Here is a 21,131-nt window from a genome sequence, read left to right as displayed (position 1 = left end):
GACTTTTGGCCTCTCATTGGTCTGATACATACCCTTATGTTGCTAGGTTGTAATGGTCCTTGAGGGTGATTCCTACCTCAGAATTTTTTTTTTTTTTTAAGATTTTACCTATTTATCTTTAGAGGGGAAGGGAAGGAGAGGGAGAGAAATATCAATGTATGGTTGCCTCTCATGCATCCCCTACTGGGAACTGGCCTGCAACCCAGGCATGTGCCTTGACTGGGGATCAAACCGTGATCCTCTGGTTCTCAGGTCCGCACTCAATCCACTGAGCTATGCCAGCCAGGGCCAGAATTTCTTATTAAGTGCGTTATTGTGTTTGTTCCCACTTCATGCATTGATCTCTCTCGGTCCTCACGGTGTAGTATTTTATGTTGCTCAAACAGATTTAAGTTAAAGGCAAGGACTGTCTTTATTGTGCTGATTCGCATGGTCATATGGTTAAGTCTAGTGGAAGTTTTGATAGAAATGGACCTCTGAATAAAATTCAAGAAATTACCTTTCGGTAATGTCATGAGCTTTAAATTTTCCCAAAAGCCATGGTAAGAAATAATTTATACTACTGCTATTATTATGATCTTTGTGTGAAGAACTGCAAGGTGGATGACCCATTGGGATAACATGATTATGAAACGTGATAGTGATATTTGCAGCACATAAAGGTGGAATCCATAAACGTAGCCTTACCACAGTAATCATCTGAGTTAGAATTTTGCAAGGCTTTGAAAGAATAATAGAACTTGGGCAAACTAGAATATATTTAGAGAGTTGTCGTTTATTAGCAAGAGTGATACTAGAAACTGTTTTTTTAAATACTTGCTTTTGGTTAATGTTGATGGCTGTCATTAAAAGTTTAGCAGAATGTTCAAATGTTATGAGAGGCATTAAATCTTACTAGAGGCTCATGTGGAACTTGGCTGCTCAATAGCTTTATTATTCACAAATCTTGTTTCCAATTTATACCTTTCTGGAGGCAGGGATCATTGCTTATATTTCCCAATTTCCTTCAGGCCTTTAATAGGAATAGAAAAAGGGAAAAATAAGTATTTAGCACTGTGTTTAGATTAGACTTCTAGGTCAGTGTCACAGTCTTCATGTTATACCTCCAACAGTCAACTCTCGTAGAGACCCTATGTCCCATAATGGTCAAAGCAAGTGTCTTCCTCAAACTAGGTTTTCTCTCGTAAGTCCCCATTCCAGAAGGAACAGTCAGACTCATTACTGTTTAGTCATGAGCCTCTCAATGAGACAACACTCACTGGCTAAGTTCTGTCTGTTGGTTGCCTTTTAGAGAGATTTGATTGACTCCTTTTCCTTCCTGTTTAGGCTTTTAAAGGGAAAGGGAGTATTTCCCAGCGGAGGAAGGCCTGAGTTCTCACACTAGCCAGGTGTGTGCGAAGGGTTCAGGAGATGCAATTCAGGGGAAGATCCCAAAAGGAGAATATTTCCCAAAAAGCACACCATGGCATAGATGTCTAACTGTACTTTTTTTTTCATAATGGCAGTACAGTTTTTTAGCATTGTATCCTAATTGTATGCCCTTCAATCCATCTTAGTGTCTCTTCAGGGTGAGGGGAACCTATACCAGTTAACTAGTGTGCCAGTCTTCCCTGCAATTATTTTCATATTTCTTTGGTCTTAATAGTTGTCTAGGAGCCCACCCAAGTAACACTGTCCTCTCTGGAGAAGAAATCAACAGAGGATGAAGATTTTACATGTCTTACGTGTGTGCTGTTCTTTCAGGTCTTTGCCACTGTTCTCTACTAGGAAGCAAAGAGTTAATTTTATACATTGATTTTTGTCCCTAAAGTACATGAAACTTAGGCTCTAAGTCATTTCATAAAGTGAAAACGAAAGAAAAGATTATTTTTGAAAATTCTTTGAGTAGCTTCACTGGAAATTGATCTCCGCTTGGCAGTAGAACAGATAATTTTTCTCATTCGACTTTCATTTAAAGGTCATGTAACTTAAATAGTTAACACTAGATTCACATTGACTGTGGTAGTAAGGTGCAAACTGAGTAGTTATGGAGAAGCTGATCCTAAGAAAATGTCAGTTTTCCATATCTTGTTAAATCTGAGGCATTTGTTTTTTAAGTGGAATGGAGAGTTAGGTCAGTTTACCAAATGCTATATCAATTTCTTTTAAATACATTTTTTTGATGCAAGGACACTCTTGAGAAAACAGCCTTTTTTGTAACCTATCTCTAGACCTATTTTTCAAGTTCTCTAGTAGGTAGACTGTTTTGCTCTCCTCCCCATACTGAAGCTTAGCATACCATATAGTTGAACTCAATCTTCTCTGTCCTTTAGTGGAAGTAAGACCTATTTCCATAAGGTGGTATATGGGTAAAATGCTTTGTATTTGAGATGATGTTTCATGCCCAGAAATTTAGTGGATGTTCTCTCAACTGAATTACTACTGGAGCTTTCTAATGTAGTTATCTGTTCATCTGTAATAATTATTATATATTACAGTAGGAATACCTGCAAACATGATGGTGAGGAAGGTACCCTACAAGTTAAATGTTTTTTTGTGGACATGTGCATTTTAGGGGCTTGTGGGTCAACAGTTTATCAGATTCCTAGAAGTCCTTGTTACAGATAGTGTTAAGAACCAGTGTTCTGAATGCTATATATAGTTTTATATTACAAAGTCTGAAAACCTGCAAAACAGTGCTATGTATTCTTAAGAGATGCATTCTTAGTAGTGTACGAAAATGTGGAGAAGTGACAGGAACCAAATTTGGGATACTGTTACCTCTTGGGGGAAAGAAAACAATCTGGGGAGTACATGAGAGATCTTCAGTAATATCTGGAGCATTTCTTAAATTTGAAGGAAGTACAGTAAAAATGTTAAGCTTTACTTAACTACCAAGCTGGATACACAGATACATGGGTAGTTTTAGGCTATGACTTGTAAGAATCACTTCTGGTGTGCTGTTCTAGTAGGTACGTTGAAAAACCAAAACCTTTGTCTTTTGCTTAAAAACTGTCAGTGACTTCCCATTCCCTCTGGGATCCTCTTGGACGTGATATTCAAGGTTCTGAAAATGATCCAGCCCTGATTAACTTTTTCTGGCCACAACTGCTACTCCCATACTGTACCTTCTTGTGTCTTTGGTATACCAAACTACAAGCAAATTTTCACACCCCTGACTTTGAATGAGTTTTTTTACTGAGAATGCTTATCTTTCCTATCAGAACACAGCTCAAATGTCACTGTTTTAGAGGCAAGGTTAGTGGTAGCTTTTCAGGATTCATGCTGCAATTGAATGCCTTTATTTTAAGCACTTAGGTTGTAGAAATGTTTTTTTTTGTTTTGTTTTGTTTTTGCATTGTGCCTGCTTTTTATTAGCTCATTATGTTGGGGCAAGTATTCGTCTGGTTTTGTTTTTGTTTTGTTTTCAGGCCTAACATGCTTGACACCAAAAAGGTAGTGTCATATAAATGAATAAATGTTTTGATGGTGAAGCTTTAGCTAATATTACACTTAAAATTTTAGAAATGGACTTAAATTAACATCTGGTTTTTGCGAATAGATTGAAAGTTAACTCTTTACTAGACAGGCAGCAGTAGCTCTGGGAGTCAGAGCAAGTTATAATCTCAGGACCGGAAATTACCTATTTATATCTCAAACCAGTGTTTTGCTTTCTCAGTCACCCAGTGTGTGTGTGTGTGTGTGTGTGTGTGTGTGTGTGTGTTTTAAAACTAAAATTCAAGGCACAAGCCTGCCAACAGCTCTGGGTCACATCCTTATAGGTCCTAATTAGAGAAGGAAGAAGTGTCCTTTTCTAGTTTTAAGTTGAAGAATTGGGCAGGTATAATGGACAGGCTGATAAAATCAAGTCTTGGCTTTGGTTACTTTACAAATCTTTGAGCTAATTACTGAGGCTGAAGGGAAAAATTTTGTGATTAGCCCTGAATAAATTGGTTTCTGACGGCTGACATCACATTTTATTTCCTTGTGCTATGGGCATAATAATAATATGACAGTTGTTTGTTATCTTAGAATGCTGACTGATAATATGATTTAAGAAACCTGTTTTGATCCTTAAATAACTTTACATAGGTCATTTTTCAATGTTGAATTTAAAGTAGATTTTAGTACATAAATTAACAGGCCTGATTTTTCTTTAAATCTTTTAATACTTCAGGGATGGCTTGGTTGTGCAAAATAAGGCATTTAGAAATTATCTGAGTGATGAGAGCCTGCAGTAATAGGAGTAAAATGTTGAAATTCAGTACTTAAGTAACTGAAATTACACCTTAACTCTAAAAGAGTGATACTGTCAACATATAAAGGCTTATAAATATCAGTGTGCAGAAAAACTTATTTTCTTAATGTTCTTCATAGTTAAAATGTGTAACTTTCAGGGAGGATATTGATGTATTCTAGGTCAGCTTGCATATTACTGAGCTTTCATTTATAATAAAGTTGTGTTTACATCACTGTAAGGTATTTCGTTATACCAGCCATCATTAAATTGGTTTTTATATAAAATTAATTGCCGGGTATTTTCTTCAGGCATTTTTAGTAAATCCATTTATTCAGAACATAATGTATTCAGTACATAATTTGGGGTAGATCAGTGTAAGAAACTCATTTTGGTAATAACTGAATTCAAGTTCTTACTGGACATTTTTAAGTTGAACCACATGAAATTGCAGTTTTTGTAGTTCAAATATGGCCAAATATTAGTAATTTTGTACAACTCAAGCTAATAACAAGATTTCTGTAAAACCCCATCAACAGATATTCCTTGAATTGCTGACCTTGTGTTATTAATGTATAACATCTCATGGCAGTGTAATTGCTAGAGGACTGCATCACAGACAGCTAAGCATAAAGATCATCATGTAGGTGAAAAATCTGTATGGTCTAAGGCTGTAATATGTAGCCTATTTATGAATCAGTTTTGCTTTTTAATAAATGATTTGAGTGTCTACCTAGAAAATTTTGCTTTAGGGATGGGTGGTATGATTGTGTAGTACCTAAGTACATCATGTGCCAGGTTTTATGCCAAAGAGCTTTAACTGTCATTTTTCTCAGAACTCCTGTGCAAATAGACATTTGTACAGATGGTGAGGTAATAGGAAATAGATGATGAGATAATGGGAAATACTGGGTCTAAGTTGGATTAAAAGTCAGGTTTCAGAGTGATACAATATTCAAGGAATCTCAAGTGTCCTTATTTCAGGATGATACAATTGGGCATTTGAATTATATATGTAAGTTGGTGTTTGGCTTTCAGTGGCATTCTTGAAAATTCACATCTTTATTTTTTGTGAGAAAGAGGTATAGTTTTGTATCAGGTAAGTTTTTAACCTTGAAGTAAACTTTTTACATTCCTTAAGGGAATGTAAAGAGGAAATTAGGCTGCATAAACTAGCTTCTGGTTACTCTCTTTTTCAGTAGGCTAGTTACTCAGTAGAACTTGCTGTATACATTTTGGAGCATAGGAAAATTTGGTGGTCATGTAAGACTGTGGGATGGTGTTAAAGTAGATTGCCGTTATAAAGAAGTGGCTAATCATGGAATGCAAATAATCATTGTATAAGACTTGATCTAGCCTGTGAAATAGTAGTTTGCTCAGTAATGGATAGTTGATTTAAATCAAGTTGCAAGTACTTTTTTTGCTCACGTTTCAGAATCAATTGATATGTTGTAAGGTTTTTATTTTAAACATACAGGATTTCTTTTAATGCACTATTTAACTCTGGGATAAGAGTTCTTGTAATTCCTACTGATCAGAATCAGATGTGTTTGGCATAAATTTTCTCCTATTCTTAACTTTGTTAAATGTAAGAGGGTATATTTATGTAGTAAGCATATAGGTCTGATTTGATCTTACATCAATCATCGTCACATTTTGAGTCCTGGGATCTCTGGCTGTCTTGATAACCTTTATAAGTAGTTGTGGTATGAGTTTCAGAGGCAAATTGGCAGAGTGTATCAGAACAATTTTTTTCCAGTTTTCTTGAAATACTGTTGGCATATAACATTAGTTTTTGATGTAAACATACTTATTTGGTCTGTGTGTATCAGAAATGATTACCACAAGAATGGTTCTTCACTGATTGTTGTTTTTGTTTTTTGTGTGTGGGTTTTTTTTTGTTTTTTTTTTTTGTTTTTTTTTTAATTTTAATGGAATGAGTCCAGGCTGATCACTCCAGAACAACTGGCCATTTTCTGAAGTGCAATTTGATCATATGATAAAGGCAAAAAAGATGCTGTAGTTCTTTTCCTGCAATGTTGTATAGTCCCTGAATGTTCTTAGAAGCCCATTATATCTCGTGGGTTTATAAACTTCTGTAGAAATTTATATGTAGACATGTAGCTATGTTGTCTTAAATGTATTTCTAAAAACCTGGTAAAGAAACAACTTTATTTTCTTACTAGATAAGGTCATGGAAGGGCTAAGTACATCTTTTTTTTGTAAATATAAGGTCAGATGGCATTGTGGAAATTGTATGGTAGTTGCTAAAGAGAAGAATTCTACCTAAAGAGTACTTCTAGAGATGTGATTTTACTCAGTATTAAGTAAAAGACAAGGTTGAGCCGAGGCAATAAGATCCAGCTAAAAAGGGTACCTATCTAGCCCCCTGAGAAATTTTTCAAGTGGAAAATGAGGTCCATGGTTAGTTTGATTCAGAAAGAAGAGAGGATTTAAAACAGTAAAAATGAGGGCTTCTCAGATGGTCTGCAAGTTGAGCAAATGATACAGATATTGAGAACTGTCTTTTGTACGTTTTTAAGCTATGAAAGTATTACAATGTTTTTTTTTTTTTTAAATTTATAAGAGGACAGCTGTTTGTTCATGTAGAGAAATTCTCATATTGATGTGTATATATACTTTTGTGAACCCTAGCCAAGGTGATTGTCTTGGGTAAATAACTATACCTACCATGTCCCAGGATCTGGGTTAGTTTTACTGAAATGTTTTCTTCTAGTAGAGTATGTTATTTATGTGAATAGTGACTGTGTGTCCTTAAGAGAATGAGACGAAAATGAACTGGAAGCAGACTGTCTTTACTTACTGTTTTCTTCCTTGGTATAGGAACTTAGTGATTTGGCCCGTGACCCTCCAGCACAATGTTCTGCAGGTCCAGTTGGGGATGATAGTAAGTAACTTTCAAGTTGATTTTTATGGCTAATTTCATAAAAGCTTGTATATTTTTAGATAATAATAAGAGTTTTTGTTTTGTTTTTTTTTTAGTGTTTCATTGGCAAGCCACAATTATGGGACCTGTAAGTATTAAGAATTTAAAATTTTTTGCTTTCAATCAAAAATTTAGCAACTTATCTAGTTGCTATTTTTAATGTAGTCTTTAGGTTTCTTTTATTACATCATAATTCTGTATATGCCATAGAATTGTTCATTTGTTATACATAATTGTATGTGTTTGTCCCTGTTTTCTAGAGTATAGTATCTCTTATCATATATCTCTTCATATCAATCTACTTTTCTTTCATAGCAATATAAAGCATTGTCACAGAGCTTCATATTATTTATGGAGCCATTTAATTTACTGGCTCTACTATGATATTATTCAAAGATCCTACTCTTTTGGGGTAATTGCCCCAAATCTAGCTTTAATTGAGTTACTTTGATATTTGACTTTTTTTATCTGGAACTTTTTAGTTTTATACAAAATTTGAGTATCTTTAGGTAGAAAGTGATATTTTGAATACAGCAAAATTCCTTTCTATCCTGGGTAGATAAGAAACTGTATATGCTGGATAATTGAATATTCAGAATAATGGATACCATCTAAGAATTTCACAGAATTAGAACGCAGTAAAACATCCTGGGGTAAGACTGTATCTTGCACAATACTTAACTCTTTTTTTTTTTTTTTTTTTTTGACTTAGAAGGCACTTTCAGATTTCTATGCTAAGTTATATGAGTGTCTTACTCAATGTTCTGCTTTCTTCCTTTTTTAATGGTTTAATCTCAACATAAATGGCAATGATGTATTAGGGTGAGATAATGGTCATTAAGTACAGGTTCTAAAAGGAGAAATACCCTTGGAAAAGTTGGATCAGCAATTGTTTGTTCAGCAGTTCTGATTTTGACATTTTTAATCCTTTTTTCTATCTCAACTAATGTGATCCCTGCTTTGTGCAGCCATGAAGGATACTGATGAACATAATAGACAAATCCCTTTCAATCTTTAGGCAACTTAAAATCTACTGGGAGGCAGGCAATTAAAATATGGGAACTAAGTAATATGTATAAAATGCTTAGTAGAAGAAATTTATGGGAAACAAGCAGAGATTTAGAATGATTATGAAATGTTATGACCTAGAGGTAGGAAGATTATGAAACATTAAATCAAATTTAGAGGAGAAGGTGGTATATTTAATTTAATACTGTGAAGTATATGTAGATTCCAATAAAAGCTACAAAGTCAGGATTATTCATTTTCAGTCTCAAGGACTTAATTTGCTTTTAAAGTGCTGCTTTTTCTAATTGGTAACAGATTATTTTTAATAACATTACTTAACTAGTGGCTTTACCCACTTTGTTCCATGAAGTGTTACAAAATTTGGCAATGTTTTTATTTAAAAAAAAATAAAAACAAATCTCCGACTAGGCCCTCTCATCCTCACAAGCAATAGTAGCTTGAGATAGAGTAGCAGCCGCTTCCCTTTTTTAAATGGAGTTTGTCTGTCATAGTTTCTACCGGATCTCCATGTTGCCTACCCAAGTTACGTCTTCTGTAAGCACTTAAAATTGCATCTTCTAGAATTTTTCCATTATAGATCACTAATTTTCAAAGCAAAGAATTCAAGAAAATGCCGTATTATATCTGTACAAATAAAGCTCATTTTTTTATCTTGTGGGTGCATTAACATAGTCTCATTATAAAATTAGTTGTCAGTACTAATACAAAAAAGAGTTGGTAGTCAATTCCAGCTGGATGGTGTGCATAACAAACCAACTCTTAATCTTAAAACCAGTGTGAAGTTTTTCTGCTTGACTTTTGAGGTTTCACTTTACTGAACTGTTGTTAATGTGTATGCCTACGTGAAGCATAAATGAGTAGTTTATGCTAGTAATTTTCCAGAGAATAGAAGATACAAAATTGCTTATCCTGACAATTTTTTTTACTTGTTTACTTAATTTGCTTTTATTTTTCAAAATGTTTTTTAATTTTATATACCTTTCAGATTATGGCTTTTAATATGTTTTAGTGACAAACAGTTTTCTCTTAAAAAGAAAAACATTAATTTTTAGAACTATTTAAATATTTCCTGATTAACAGAAACAAGAAATATATTTATACCACAACTGCAGTTTTGCTTTGGCTGCATTATTCCCTGAAATGTACTTACATTCTAGAGAGGCTAATTCTCACTGTATAGTTTCAAGGAGGATTCAAAGGTTATAAAACCTCATACAAAATACCAATCTTGGGCTCTTCATAGTAAGCATCTAAATTCAGATGCTGACTCGTAAATAGTTAATGATTACTCTTACTATGTAGTCAGTGAAACATCTTGTGTTATTATTTTGGCTTTTAATTGCACCTTTGTGTCAAAACATCATAGTTTTATTAGGTAAATGTACTTTATTTTGTTAGTATTCTACCCTATGTGGGATGCAGATGTGACCCAAAACAACAGAACCAGTGGGGTAATAACCAGTAATTGTGGATTTGCTGGAAGAATAAATGATAGCAAAATTGTTTTTGCTTTGGAGTAGTATGTCTTCAGACCAGTGAGAGTGATGACTGCCACAAAACTAAAGATTCCTGACTTTCTAAGGAATAGAGCATCTAATTTAAGTTCTAATAAGAAAAACTATGGAATTTTAGTGAATTATATAGTCAGGAAATGCTCTTGGTTATTAAAAGTTAGGCAAAAATGCTTGGTTCTAACAACTATATGCTGCCTTATTCTTTTTAAAGGTAAGATACTTTGGAAGCACAAATATTCATAAAAACTAAACCTTTGAAATAATTGGGAACATTGCTAATTATGTGGTCTTTAAACTTTGGTTGCCTTTTCAGTACTATATTAAGGGCAATTTCTACTAAGAATTGATGCATTGAAGAGAAATTCCTTACCTATTCTTAATAGTTACATGCTTGATTTTCCTTTAATAACTGGAAATGAAGCTGGCAGAAAGAAATATTTTGAAATTATTTGGAGAACCACGCTGACTTCTAATCTATGATATAGTCATAGAAGAAATTACAGGCATACTTCAGAGATACTGTGGGTTCAGTTCCACAGCACCTCAGTAATGCTGGTGTCACAAAGTGAGTTGTATTCTTTCTGCTGGTAAGAGGTCTTGGCTTCAATTAGGTTTTTGTTGTTGTTGTTTACGTGTAGTAAAATGGGGTATGCCTATACCATAACTGAATAATGTAACCTTTGACAGCCTGAGCAGAATCAGCTTTAAAAAAAAAAAACCCATCTGAAATTTTAAAAATTGGTTTGTTGGTATTTTATTGCTCCATAAGCTTTATTTCTTCCATCTACGTTAAGTGTATTATGTTATTTCCTACAAAGTGTAATGATACATAAAAACTCTTCTCCTTCAGTACTTTACTATTTAAGAAGCTTTGTATAGTCTAGTGGAAGAGGGGAAAGTAAAAAAGTAAGAAAAGATACGTGTGTTAAAATGTACGTACAGAGGTGTAAGAGAAGGGTAGCCAGAAGATTAGACTAAAGGGAAGGCTATATTTATGTATGGTCTGGCAGATAAAGAATATTTCAACAAGTGGAAAATATGAAATAATTATTTTATGTGAAGCAATGAGAGAATAGTTTGGTGGAAAATAAAACTAACTGGATTGGTGGGAACCAGATCATAAAACATTCAGAGTGCTTAGGAGTTTGAATTTTATCTTAAAAGCTATGCTAGATTTCAAGCAGGGGAGTAACTTGTGTGTTAAAGATGATCACTTAAGCAATAGGGTGTGGGACAAATTAGAGGGAAAAGCCAGAGTAAAGGCAGGAATACCAGTAGCAAGTCATTGCCATAATGGTAGACAAATGGTAGAGTAGTCCTTCGTTTTCCATGGGAGGATATCTTCGAAGACAAACCCCCCAGTGGATGACTGGAGTCATGGATAGTGCCAGACCATTATATATATATGTATATGTATATGTATATGTATATACACATGCGTATATTAAAATGTACGTACAGAGGTGTAAGAGAAGGGTAGCCATAAAATATACACATGTACACACTATGGGTTTTTTCCTACACATAAATATCTATGATAAAGTTTAATTTATAACATAGGTACAGTAAGATTAGAACAATAACAAAATAGAGCAATTATAACAGTATATTATTAAAAAGTTATTTGAATTGTGGGCTTTCTTAAAATATCTTACTGTACTGTGTACCTTTTCATGTAAAAGTGAGTGCTTTTTTGGCTTTTCTTTGGCCCACCCAAATTTCAGCATCAGTACTTTTGCTTCTTGGGGTCATTACTAAGTTAAAGAAGGCTTACTTGAATACAAATCCTGCGATACTATGATCTGGTACGTACCAACAGACTAATGGACTTGGAACGTATACAGTCTAGGTATGCTGGACAGAGGGATGAGTCATGTTTGGGGTGGGATCGAGTGGGGCAGCACACTAAGAATGGCATGTAATTTTAAACTCATGAAATTGGTTATGTTTTGAATTTTCTATTTAATATTTTCTGACTGTGGGTAACACTGCAGAACTGAAATCACAAGGGAGGAACTATGGTAGTTAATATCTCGAGCTAAGTAACAGTAGCAGTGGGTATAAAGGGGAGAGTAGGATAGATAAATTCAAGAGATTTTAAGGCTCCTTAAGATTCAGGAAACTACTTTGAAGAGATAAGAAACTCAATGATGAGATCCTGGTTTCTGGCCTTAGGATTGTGATTGGAGTTTTAGACACATGAGATATCCAAGTAGAAATACTTGTAGGCGTTTGAATATGTGTCCTGCAATAAATAGCTACATTAGAAAAAGACTCAAGAGTTACCAAAAATAAGTATGGGTCAGGAGATTTAAAAAAATGATGAATCTGTGGATATTAACATTGTAAGGGTTGCCATAGTACAAGATTACTAACACTGAGAAGGAGCAGCATGGATGGAGCAAAACTAGGGTACAAGGTCTTGAAAGAAGAGATCCAATAATAAGCTTTGGATTTCTAAGATTTCAGTCAGTTTACCAAGAAAAGTATTCTTCTTTGTTTTTCTTCGTTGTATTTTCTGTTTGCTGAAAATTTATGGTAAATTTGATGTACAGCTTTAAATTTTTAGGTGGCATAGTTTAATTACCTCTGCATCTTGTGGTTTTACCAGTTATTCCTTTATGCTTTTGTGGAATTTTAGTGTTAAAATGTAACCTTGAAATATTTTCATTTTACAAATTTTTTTTGAATTGAAATGAAATGAATTTTGGCTTTGTCTAAATCTCATTAGATAACTTTTATTCAGAAGCAGTCAGATAAAGTACTTGACTGTATGAAACTTGGAATGAAAGCTTAAACAACTTTTGGACTTGGGTTTTATTAAAAAATTAGGATTTAAAAAAATTGTTACCTGTATGCAATAGAGACACATTTTCAGTATTAACTTATGTTTATAAAAGTGTTATTTGAAGCATTTATTCCTAGTTAATATAGGCATATTAACAAAGATATGTTAATCTAATAAATTCATTTTAGTTTCTAATGTTTTACATTGATTTTTTATTCTATAATTCTCAGATACGGCTTTGCAGTCTTAGGGTTTATTGTTTTGTTTTTGTTTTTTGTAAATAATACAAAAAGGAGGGAGTTTGGTGTAGGCAGGACTAACTTCAAATTATAGTTTTTTTTATTTCCTAATTGTATGTTTCTTTGAATGATTCTTCATCAGTAACTTGACCTTCTTTAAGTAGGTATAGCCTGTTCATTTTTCATATCTAACATTTCATTTCATGTCTCTATACCAGACTCAGCCTATCAATATTAAGGAATTTTTGTGTCCCTTATATATAGAAGAGAGATTAATTTGAGTAGTATTTTAACTATTTTACAGAGTTCTTGGGGTTGAGGTACATTAAAGTGTCAGAACTGTAAAAGTTTTTACTTATCCTAACACCCAGAAAGTGGCATACTAAAAAGGTACTTTTAGTGCTGTATGCATTCTCTAGTGGAGTGGGGTGGATGTTGGTAATAATTCAGTCACTCTACATTTTTACATCTTTGCCTGTCCAGGGGTAATAAAACAATTTCATATTTTCTTTTACCTTAAAATCATTGATTAGGTCACTAACTTCTGTCATCACTATTTACTTGGTGTTGATTAGCGGTTTTCATAAGATCTGGGTGTGAATCTTGGTTCTGTGCTACATCATTTGTACACCTGACTAAATTACTTGAGTAAGCCCCATTTTATTCATCTATAGAACAGGGACAGTGTTGCCTTTTTCTTGGTATTGGTTAAATTACAGTTCTAGCAAGTAGTTTCACTCAAATGTTGCTTTATACTGAAATTGTATGTAGTATTTATTTGCCAAGGGAGTTTTTCATAATCAAGTTACAATAAGCAAAACAGCAGAGGAGAAAGAATACTGCTGTACTGTGAAATTTTGTTTTCTGTTAAAATGGAAACATGAACATTTCACATTGTTTTCCAAATCTTGTAATCCTGTGTATTGATTTGCTGTGGAGAATTCAGTATACTTTTGAAGAAAAAATTTCCATGGTTTCAAATGAGGAGTTTGAGGGCCATTTGAGAATTAAACTATTTAAAAAGCAGTTTGTTTCTGTTCTGCTTTTATTGAAGGTAGTTGTGTGTTACCTACGATAGCCAATATTTTGGTTTGCCAGTGGCCAGAATAGTACAAAGCCATCTATGAATATTTGACTATCATTCTACAAATGTAAGAATTTATTTTCAAATTATAGTTTGTTAAAATACATTATTATGTAAACTTTATTGCTTAGTGTACTTTTCCTTTGTGAGAATAAAGACCTAGAATACTTGCATTCTGCATAATTTTTAAAATACCTTTGGTGATTTATGTAAAATAGGATCTAAGTAAATTGGGGTTCATTGTTCTATAGTAAACTGTGATTGTTTTTCCATTAATGTGAACTGAATTTTAGATAATTTAGCCTTTTATCGCTGTGAAAATAGGTGATTTGTGTGAGAGATGCTTAGAAAATGGAATTGTTATATATCAATTATTTAGCAATAATATTTTAAATATCAGTTAAGTATATTTTTCTTTTCACAGAACGACAGCCCATATCAAGGCGGTGTATTCTTTTTGACAATTCATTTTCCTACAGACTACCCCTTCAAACCACCTAAGGTAAATTTTTCCCCCCAAGTCCGTTAGTATAGATTTAGGCTTTATTTCGGAGTAATACAGCATTCTTAGAAATAGGGAACAGACAAGACAGCTGTCAGAAGGGTTGAGGGGCTGAGTGGAAAAGGCAATGAAAGGATTGGGGGAGGGGAACAGATGACCAGCGGGAAAGGGGGTGGGGGAGGTAGAAGAGGGTGAAGGGAGGATAAATGGTGATGGAAGGAGACTCAGCTGGGGTGGTGAACACACAATGAAATATACAGATTATATGTTATAGAATTGAACACCTGAAACTGTATATTCTTATTAACTACTGTCATTCCATATTTCAATAAAAAGGAAAAGAGAAATTAAGGTTCTGCATAATTAAGGCTAAATTGGTATGTGTATATATAATGGATAAGAGTAAATGATTAGGCTGAATATATATTGAATTGAATCACTGGAAGAGAATTCTGACTGTTAATCTTTAGTTAAAAACTAAACCTAGATGTGAACTTTGTAAAGGGAGATAAGAATTGCCTTATTTTCCATGTTGTAGGTTTCAAATATACCGTGTGGAATTCCCCCCCCCTTTTTTTTTACACAGAATTATATTTATGCAGAATTTGTATTACCCTGGTATTTTGTTAGAGATTTCTAGTCTTCAACTTCACTATACATTTTCTTTTTTGAAAAATTTATTTATTTATCTTTAGAGGGCAAGGGAAAGAGAGAGGGAGAGAGAAATCTCAATGTGTGGTTGCCTCTCGTGTGTTCCCTGCTGGGAGAAAGAGGGAGAGAGAAATCTCAATGTGTGGTTGCCTCTCGTGTGTTCCCTGCTGGGAACTGGCCTGCAACCCAGGCATGTGCCCTGACTGGGAATCGAACCTCGATCCTTTGGTTCACAGGTTTGTGCTCAATCCACTGAGCCTCACCAGCCAGGACTATACATTTCAATATATTGCTACAATTTAAACTGTGATTGTGTTGGAGTTGATACAAACTGTAATCATTTTGGGATTTGAGTTTATGTACATAACTGCATAAATCTATCAAAACACTGATTTGCTAAATTCACCGAAGTGGACTGGTTTACAGGTATCAAAACATGGTCCTTGGTTTTTGAAAGCATTTGGCACAAATTCAGCCTATATGAATATAGGATAATGTAGATGTAGAACATTGGCTCTTAATTATGATCATCTTCATCTTAATGGGTGCAATATGACATTGACTTTAGAATATGATATTCAGGGCTGTATGCTATATTTTATGTACAGTGGAAATGCAGACAAATACATACTTTCGCAACTTGATATCTTAAATGAGCTGGTCTATAAATTTTGTGTTACAATCAACAATTCCTTTTTAAATAAATGTTAAAATAAAAAGAGGGTCAAAGTTAACCTTCAAAGCATACCACCATGTCATTGAGAATAACATTTTTGCCCCAAAGTTATATTTTTCATTTTAATTTTAATAAGAGGGAGCCCTTGAGGGATCTTGGTCAGAATATAAAAACAGGTCTCTATAGTTTTTGGTCTTTTTGTGTATATAAATTAGGTTTTAGCCATTTGCTTTTTCTCTAAGTGTGATAATATTTTAAGTCTTGCTAAAAATATTCTACTTAAGTTTAAGATGCATATTTTTATTTGGGAGAAAAACCTAAAGTTTTGTGTTTTTGTTTAATTTTAGGTTGCATTTACAACAAGAATTTATCATCCAAATATTAACAGTAATGGCAGCATTTGCCTCGATATTCTAAGATCACAGTGGTCTCCTGCTTTAACTATTTCTAAAGGTAAAATACTTTTAGAGGAATAGTCTTGAATTGCTCTGATTTTCTAGTAGTTAAAGGAGTTTCCATTGTGGGCCTGTTTGTTTGAATCTTTAGTATGCCAACTTTTTGGTAGGAGGTAGGGAAAGAATAATAAGTTATATAATCTTTGCTCTTTTAGCGGTATTGATTGAAGAGGTTTTGTGGGCTGAAGTTAAAATTCAAATTAGGGTATTGAGGCATTATTTGCAAATAATAGCAAATATTAAAAAGCAGAGTTTATTTTTCATTGATTCCTGTAGTATTTTTTCATCTGAAGCTACTTGCACAATCTCATTTGATTATTTATTGTTTTAACTAAAATGGTATACTTAAATTTGAAGGGCACTTTTTTATCTTGAGATTTCCATTGCAGAACATTTTGGGGGTTTTTTTGTTTTGTCTGTCTGTCTGTTTTTCCAATAAAAGGCATTTTGAAAGAAGCCTTTAGTTTTAGCCTTTAAAAAAAACTTTTAGGAAAGTATTATATGGACATAGTAGGTTGTTCTACTTAATGATAGTCCGAAAATGAGAGAATCCTCTTGGAAGTCTATCTAGATTAATTCTGTTCTTCTACTTTTAATGGGGATTTATTGCATTGTCTGTCATCTTAATAAGTTACCCAGTCTCCATGTGAATATCCCAGATGGAAATAGAATATCTCTCTCACTTTTTTGAATGAATCTGGTGCCTTTTATGTCACTTTTACTCCACAGATAAAATCACATATCACAAAACTATTCAATGGGAAGGAAGACTTCCTTCAGTAATTTTCAGTTTCCGGTATTGACTTAGTATTACTTAGGTTCATATGTTTGTACAGTGCATTTGAATCTCTTTAAGGGGTGGTAGGTACAGCATTTCTCAAACTTAAAAACTAGAATCATTTTTAGTGGAGAGAAAAACAATTTGGGTTAATGCTGCCATAATTTTTTGCAAGTATGACATAATTTTAGACCTATTTTTACTGTCTTGGATACATTGCTGTTTTCTTTCAAATTAGGTTCTCTTACCACTGATATCTGGTATTATGAATACCTTAAATACTAGTTTTTCAGTTTTTTATGTGTCCCTTGCCCCTGCACTTGGATGTGAAGTTACATTTTCTGTAGTATATTACATTAATGCTTTTTTACACAACAGGCATTTTAAAATGAATTAGATAGGGTATTGAAAGCTCAGTTAGTAGTAGATCTTGGCGTTGTTTGATTTAGCCAATATTCTTGGGTATATGGCCTCCACCTTATAAATTCAAGGGGACAAAACATAGTTTTGTGAAATCTCCCCTGGGAGTAGGACAGAGACTGGATACCTACCTTCTTAGGCTGATTAGCTAAGAATAAAATGGCATGGATGTTTCCTAAATATTCTTACTCCAGTTATTTTTTCCCCCCTCAAAGTACCAAGAAACTCCAGTGACTTATATTCTAATTCCACTTAATTATTTTTAAAGATAACAAACTAATATGCTATTGTTTGACTATTGGAACTTCTGAGTTGGGCAGTTTTTTAGCTAGTACTAAACTTGATCCCAACAAAGCTCTGTTTTTAGAATTTATTTACCAGGAGCTTGTCTCCTGTGAAGCAAAATATCTGTAAGTTTTTATCTCATTGAGATTAAGATATAAACTAATAAAATATTTTGAGCATTGAGGATTATATAAGTTTTTAATTTCATACTGCTGTGGTCAGAAAATATGCTCATAAAAATTTCAGTCTTGAATTTACCGAGACTTGTTTTATGGCCTAAAATATATCAGGAATGTTCTATGTGCACTTAAAATGTGTATGTTCTGTAGTTTTGGATAAAATGTTCTTAAATTATCTACTTGTTGACATTTCAGGCCATTGTTTTCTTAATGATTTTTTCATCTGGATGATCTGTCCATTGATTTAAATGGGTATAATAGTTTTTAAATACACTTTTCTTTATCCAGTTTCCTGATGATGAGTAACATTTGTTTTCTTGTAGTTCTTTTATCCATTTGTTCACTGCTATGTGATCCAAACCCAGATGACCCCCTAGTGCCAGAGATTGCACGGATCTATAAAACAGACAGAGATAAGTAAGTATGTAGTAGTTTAAGAAAATAATATAAAGCTTTTTTTCTTAGGTTTATACTCTGCTCTTAAGTGGTAATGCCAAGAAGCCTTGATGCTTATTTCTGGTTAGATGATAGAGATTTGTAGGTTTTAGTTTGTGACAGTGAATAGTCCTCTAAAATGTTTTGTTTTTCTAACCTGTTCTACACTTTGTCACTTGAAGTATTAAGCTTTGGGAAGAAAGCAATTCTTCATCCCAATTAAGTTTTTGAAAAAAATATTGGTACTACTGTAAAAATTTCATCTAAATTTCTCAAATATTTGAATTATTTTTATGTACAGCCTCACCATTATAATTTTTGTCTTATCATTAATCCGAAGTATACTTGTTCAATTAGGTACAATAGGTTAGCAAGAGAGTGGACAGAGAAATACGCTATGTTGTAGGGTAAGAGGATCTGCACTCTATGGTGCGCTTATTCATGGTACTGCCAGCACTTGAGTGCTGCATGCTCTAAGGCACTGTATTGTATTAACTAACAAAAGGTAACCAATGTGGCAGTTTTCTGAAAACCGTTCCTTTAACTGCTTGATCTGTTTAGCGTGAAAGCATACCCAGTAGTTATTATTGCTTGAGAGTATTTTTGCATGACATAGCAGTTATTTAGCACTAGTAAGAAATGGAAATTTAGTATCTTTCAAAACTCCAGGGTGTTTAAATTTTAATTTTAAAATTGTTATATTTTAAACTTTATCCAATACTACATGGAATGTGGTAATGTAGTTCAAATTTGCCAAGATAATAATGTAAGGGGGAAACTTTTAATTAAGCCTAAGCATTTAAACTAAATCTTCATTACTGACATGCATGCACTGGTGTCAGCTCTACTTTGTGGCTCCCTGTATGCTAAATGAAACCATCATTTTAAAGTGCTGGCATTTTGAGAGGGTATCCTTAAAGGTAACCATGAATTGTGGAAAGAACTATATTTTAACTTGAGAAAAGTGGTTCAACCCTGTTTAGTTCTTGGTTTGAAATGAAGTTAGCTAATAGTTCATAAAGTTCAAACCATAAATATCTAAAAGATCTTATGTGCCCATATATGTATATTCATTTCTTAGTTATTACATTTTTTTCATTGGTAAGTAAGACTGTGGCATGGGAGAGTGTAAAAGGGAGAGATGATGGTATTTATCAGTATTAGTGATCCTCCTCAGTAGTAAGTAACCTTGCTTGTGTGTGAATTACCTGTTGATCTTTTTAAGTGAAGATGCTTCTAGTAGTACTCCTACAGATTCCCATTCATCAGATCTCAAGAGTGGGGCTCACATACCCACCTACTCTTCAAAACTGTTCTTTTACCATACTCCCCAGTGTCTTCTTAATCTTTCCCCAGTGCCAGTCTCAAAGGCGTTTTCTCTTCTGGTATTACCCAGGGTCAAGTAAAGTCTAGGATTCAGGTAAAATGGTTTAGTTAACAGTTCTGGCTTTGATGGAAATTTCTGTACATGTACAGAATGTATACTGTTCTGGCATAACTCCATGATGAACTGGAAAATAATTTTTTAATGTTAAAATTGATTGGAATAGATACAAATTATAGATTTTCTGAGAACATTAGCTCAGATAAAAGGTCTTTGATTTTTGTTAGCCTTCCCAATGTCAGTGCCACTTTATTTTGTTTGGTAAAATACTACTTGTAGTGGGGGCCATTTCGGGGGGTGGGAGGTATAAGGTTCTCATTTCCCACAATGCTTTGAGTGCAACTATTAATTTTCCCAGTTAGCTTTATTTCAACTAGAACCATTAGTTGACTCCACGACAAGTCTGGAGGTAAAACAAGTTTTTCCCCTTTAAGTATTTTTTATTTTAACATTTAAAATAACATATTCTTTATTTACAGGTACAACAGAATATCTCGGGAATGGACTCAGAAGTATGCCATGTGATGCTACCTTAAAGTCAGAATAACCTGCATTATAGCTGGAATAAACTTTAAATTACTGTTCCTTTTTTGATTTTCTTATCCGGCTGCTCCCCTATCAGACCTCATCTTTTTTAATTTTATTTTTTGTTTACCTCCCTCCATTCATTCACATGCTCATCTGAGAAGACTTAAGTTCTTCCAGCTTTGGACAATAACTGCTTTTAGAAACTGTAAAGTAGTTACAAGAGAACAGTTGCCCAAGATTCAGAATTTTTTAAAAAATGGAGCATGTGTATTATGTGGCCAATGTCTTCACTCTAACTTGGTTATGAGACTAAACCATTCCTCACTGCTCTAACATGCTGAAGAAATCATCCGAGGGGGAGGGAGATGGATGCTCAGTTGTCGCCTCAAAGGAAGCAGCATTGTTGTAGCAGCATCCATTCTTGTATAAGCCTTCCACTGTTAGAGATCTGAGGTTACATGATATACTTTATGCTCATAACTGATGTGGCTGGAGAATTGGTATTGAATTTATAGCATCAGCAGAACAGAAAATGTGATGTATTTTATGCATGTCAATAAAGGAATGACCTGTTCTTGTTCTACAGAGAATGGAAATTGGAAGTCAAACACCCTTTGTATTCCAAAATAGGGTCTCAAACATTTTGTAATTTTCATTTAAATTGTTAGGAGGCTTGGAGCTATTAGTTAATCTATCTTCCAATACACTGTTTAATATAGCACTGAATAAATGATGCAAGTTGTCAATGGATGAGTGATCAACTAATAGCTCTGCTAGTAATTGATTTATTTTTCTTCAATAAAGTTGCATAAACCAATGAGTTAGCCGCCTGGATTAATCAGTATGGGAAACAATCTTTTGTAAATGCAAAACTGTTTTTGTATATACTGTTGGGATTTCCCTCATTGTTCGACATCAAATGATGTAAAGTTCAAAAGAGTGAATATTTTACCATGTTCAGTTAAAAGTGCACAGTCTGTTACAGGTTGACACATTGATTGACCTGATTTATGCAGAATTA

The 21,131-nt window shown here is 33.7% G+C and overlaps 1 protein-coding gene across 4 annotated transcripts in view; it reads left to right on the top strand.

Annotated features, from left to right (window-relative positions):
• Nucleotides 1-20,930, top strand: part of UBE2D3 (ubiquitin conjugating enzyme E2 D3) — a 28,368-nt gene extending 7,438 nt beyond the window's left edge. For 3 of the 4 annotated variants that reach the window (XM_053666322.1, XM_053666321.1, XM_053666323.1), the window contains exons 3-9: nt 7,061-7,124; nt 7,220-7,251; nt 14,242-14,319; nt 15,994-16,099; nt 18,087-18,180; nt 18,556-18,605; nt 20,062-20,166. In XM_053666322.1, coding sequence (XP_053522297.1) covers nt 7,061-7,124; nt 7,220-7,251; nt 14,242-14,319; nt 15,994-16,099; nt 18,087-18,180; nt 18,556-18,604 — 423 coding nt within the window. In that variant the 3' untranslated portion in view covers nt 18,605; nt 20,062-20,166. Of the gene's footprint in view, nt 1-7,060; nt 7,125-7,219; nt 7,252-14,241; nt 14,320-15,993; nt 16,100-18,086; nt 18,181-18,555; nt 18,606-20,061 lie in introns of all 4 variants that reach the window. The other variant, XM_037167928.2, reaches the window with a different exon arrangement.
• Nucleotides 20,931-21,131: the final 201 nt, after the last annotated feature.

The sequence above is a fragment of the Artibeus jamaicensis genome, unplaced genomic scaffold, assembly GCF_021234435.1.
Source record: "Artibeus jamaicensis isolate MK-2021 breed Jamaican fruit bat unplaced genomic scaffold, CSHL_Jam_final contig_452, whole genome shotgun sequence".
Taxonomy (NCBI): domain Eukaryota; kingdom Metazoa; phylum Chordata; class Mammalia; order Chiroptera; family Phyllostomidae; genus Artibeus; species Artibeus jamaicensis.
The sequence above is the reverse complement of the archived record's forward strand: the minus strand, read 5'-3'. Positions and strand labels throughout refer to the sequence as shown.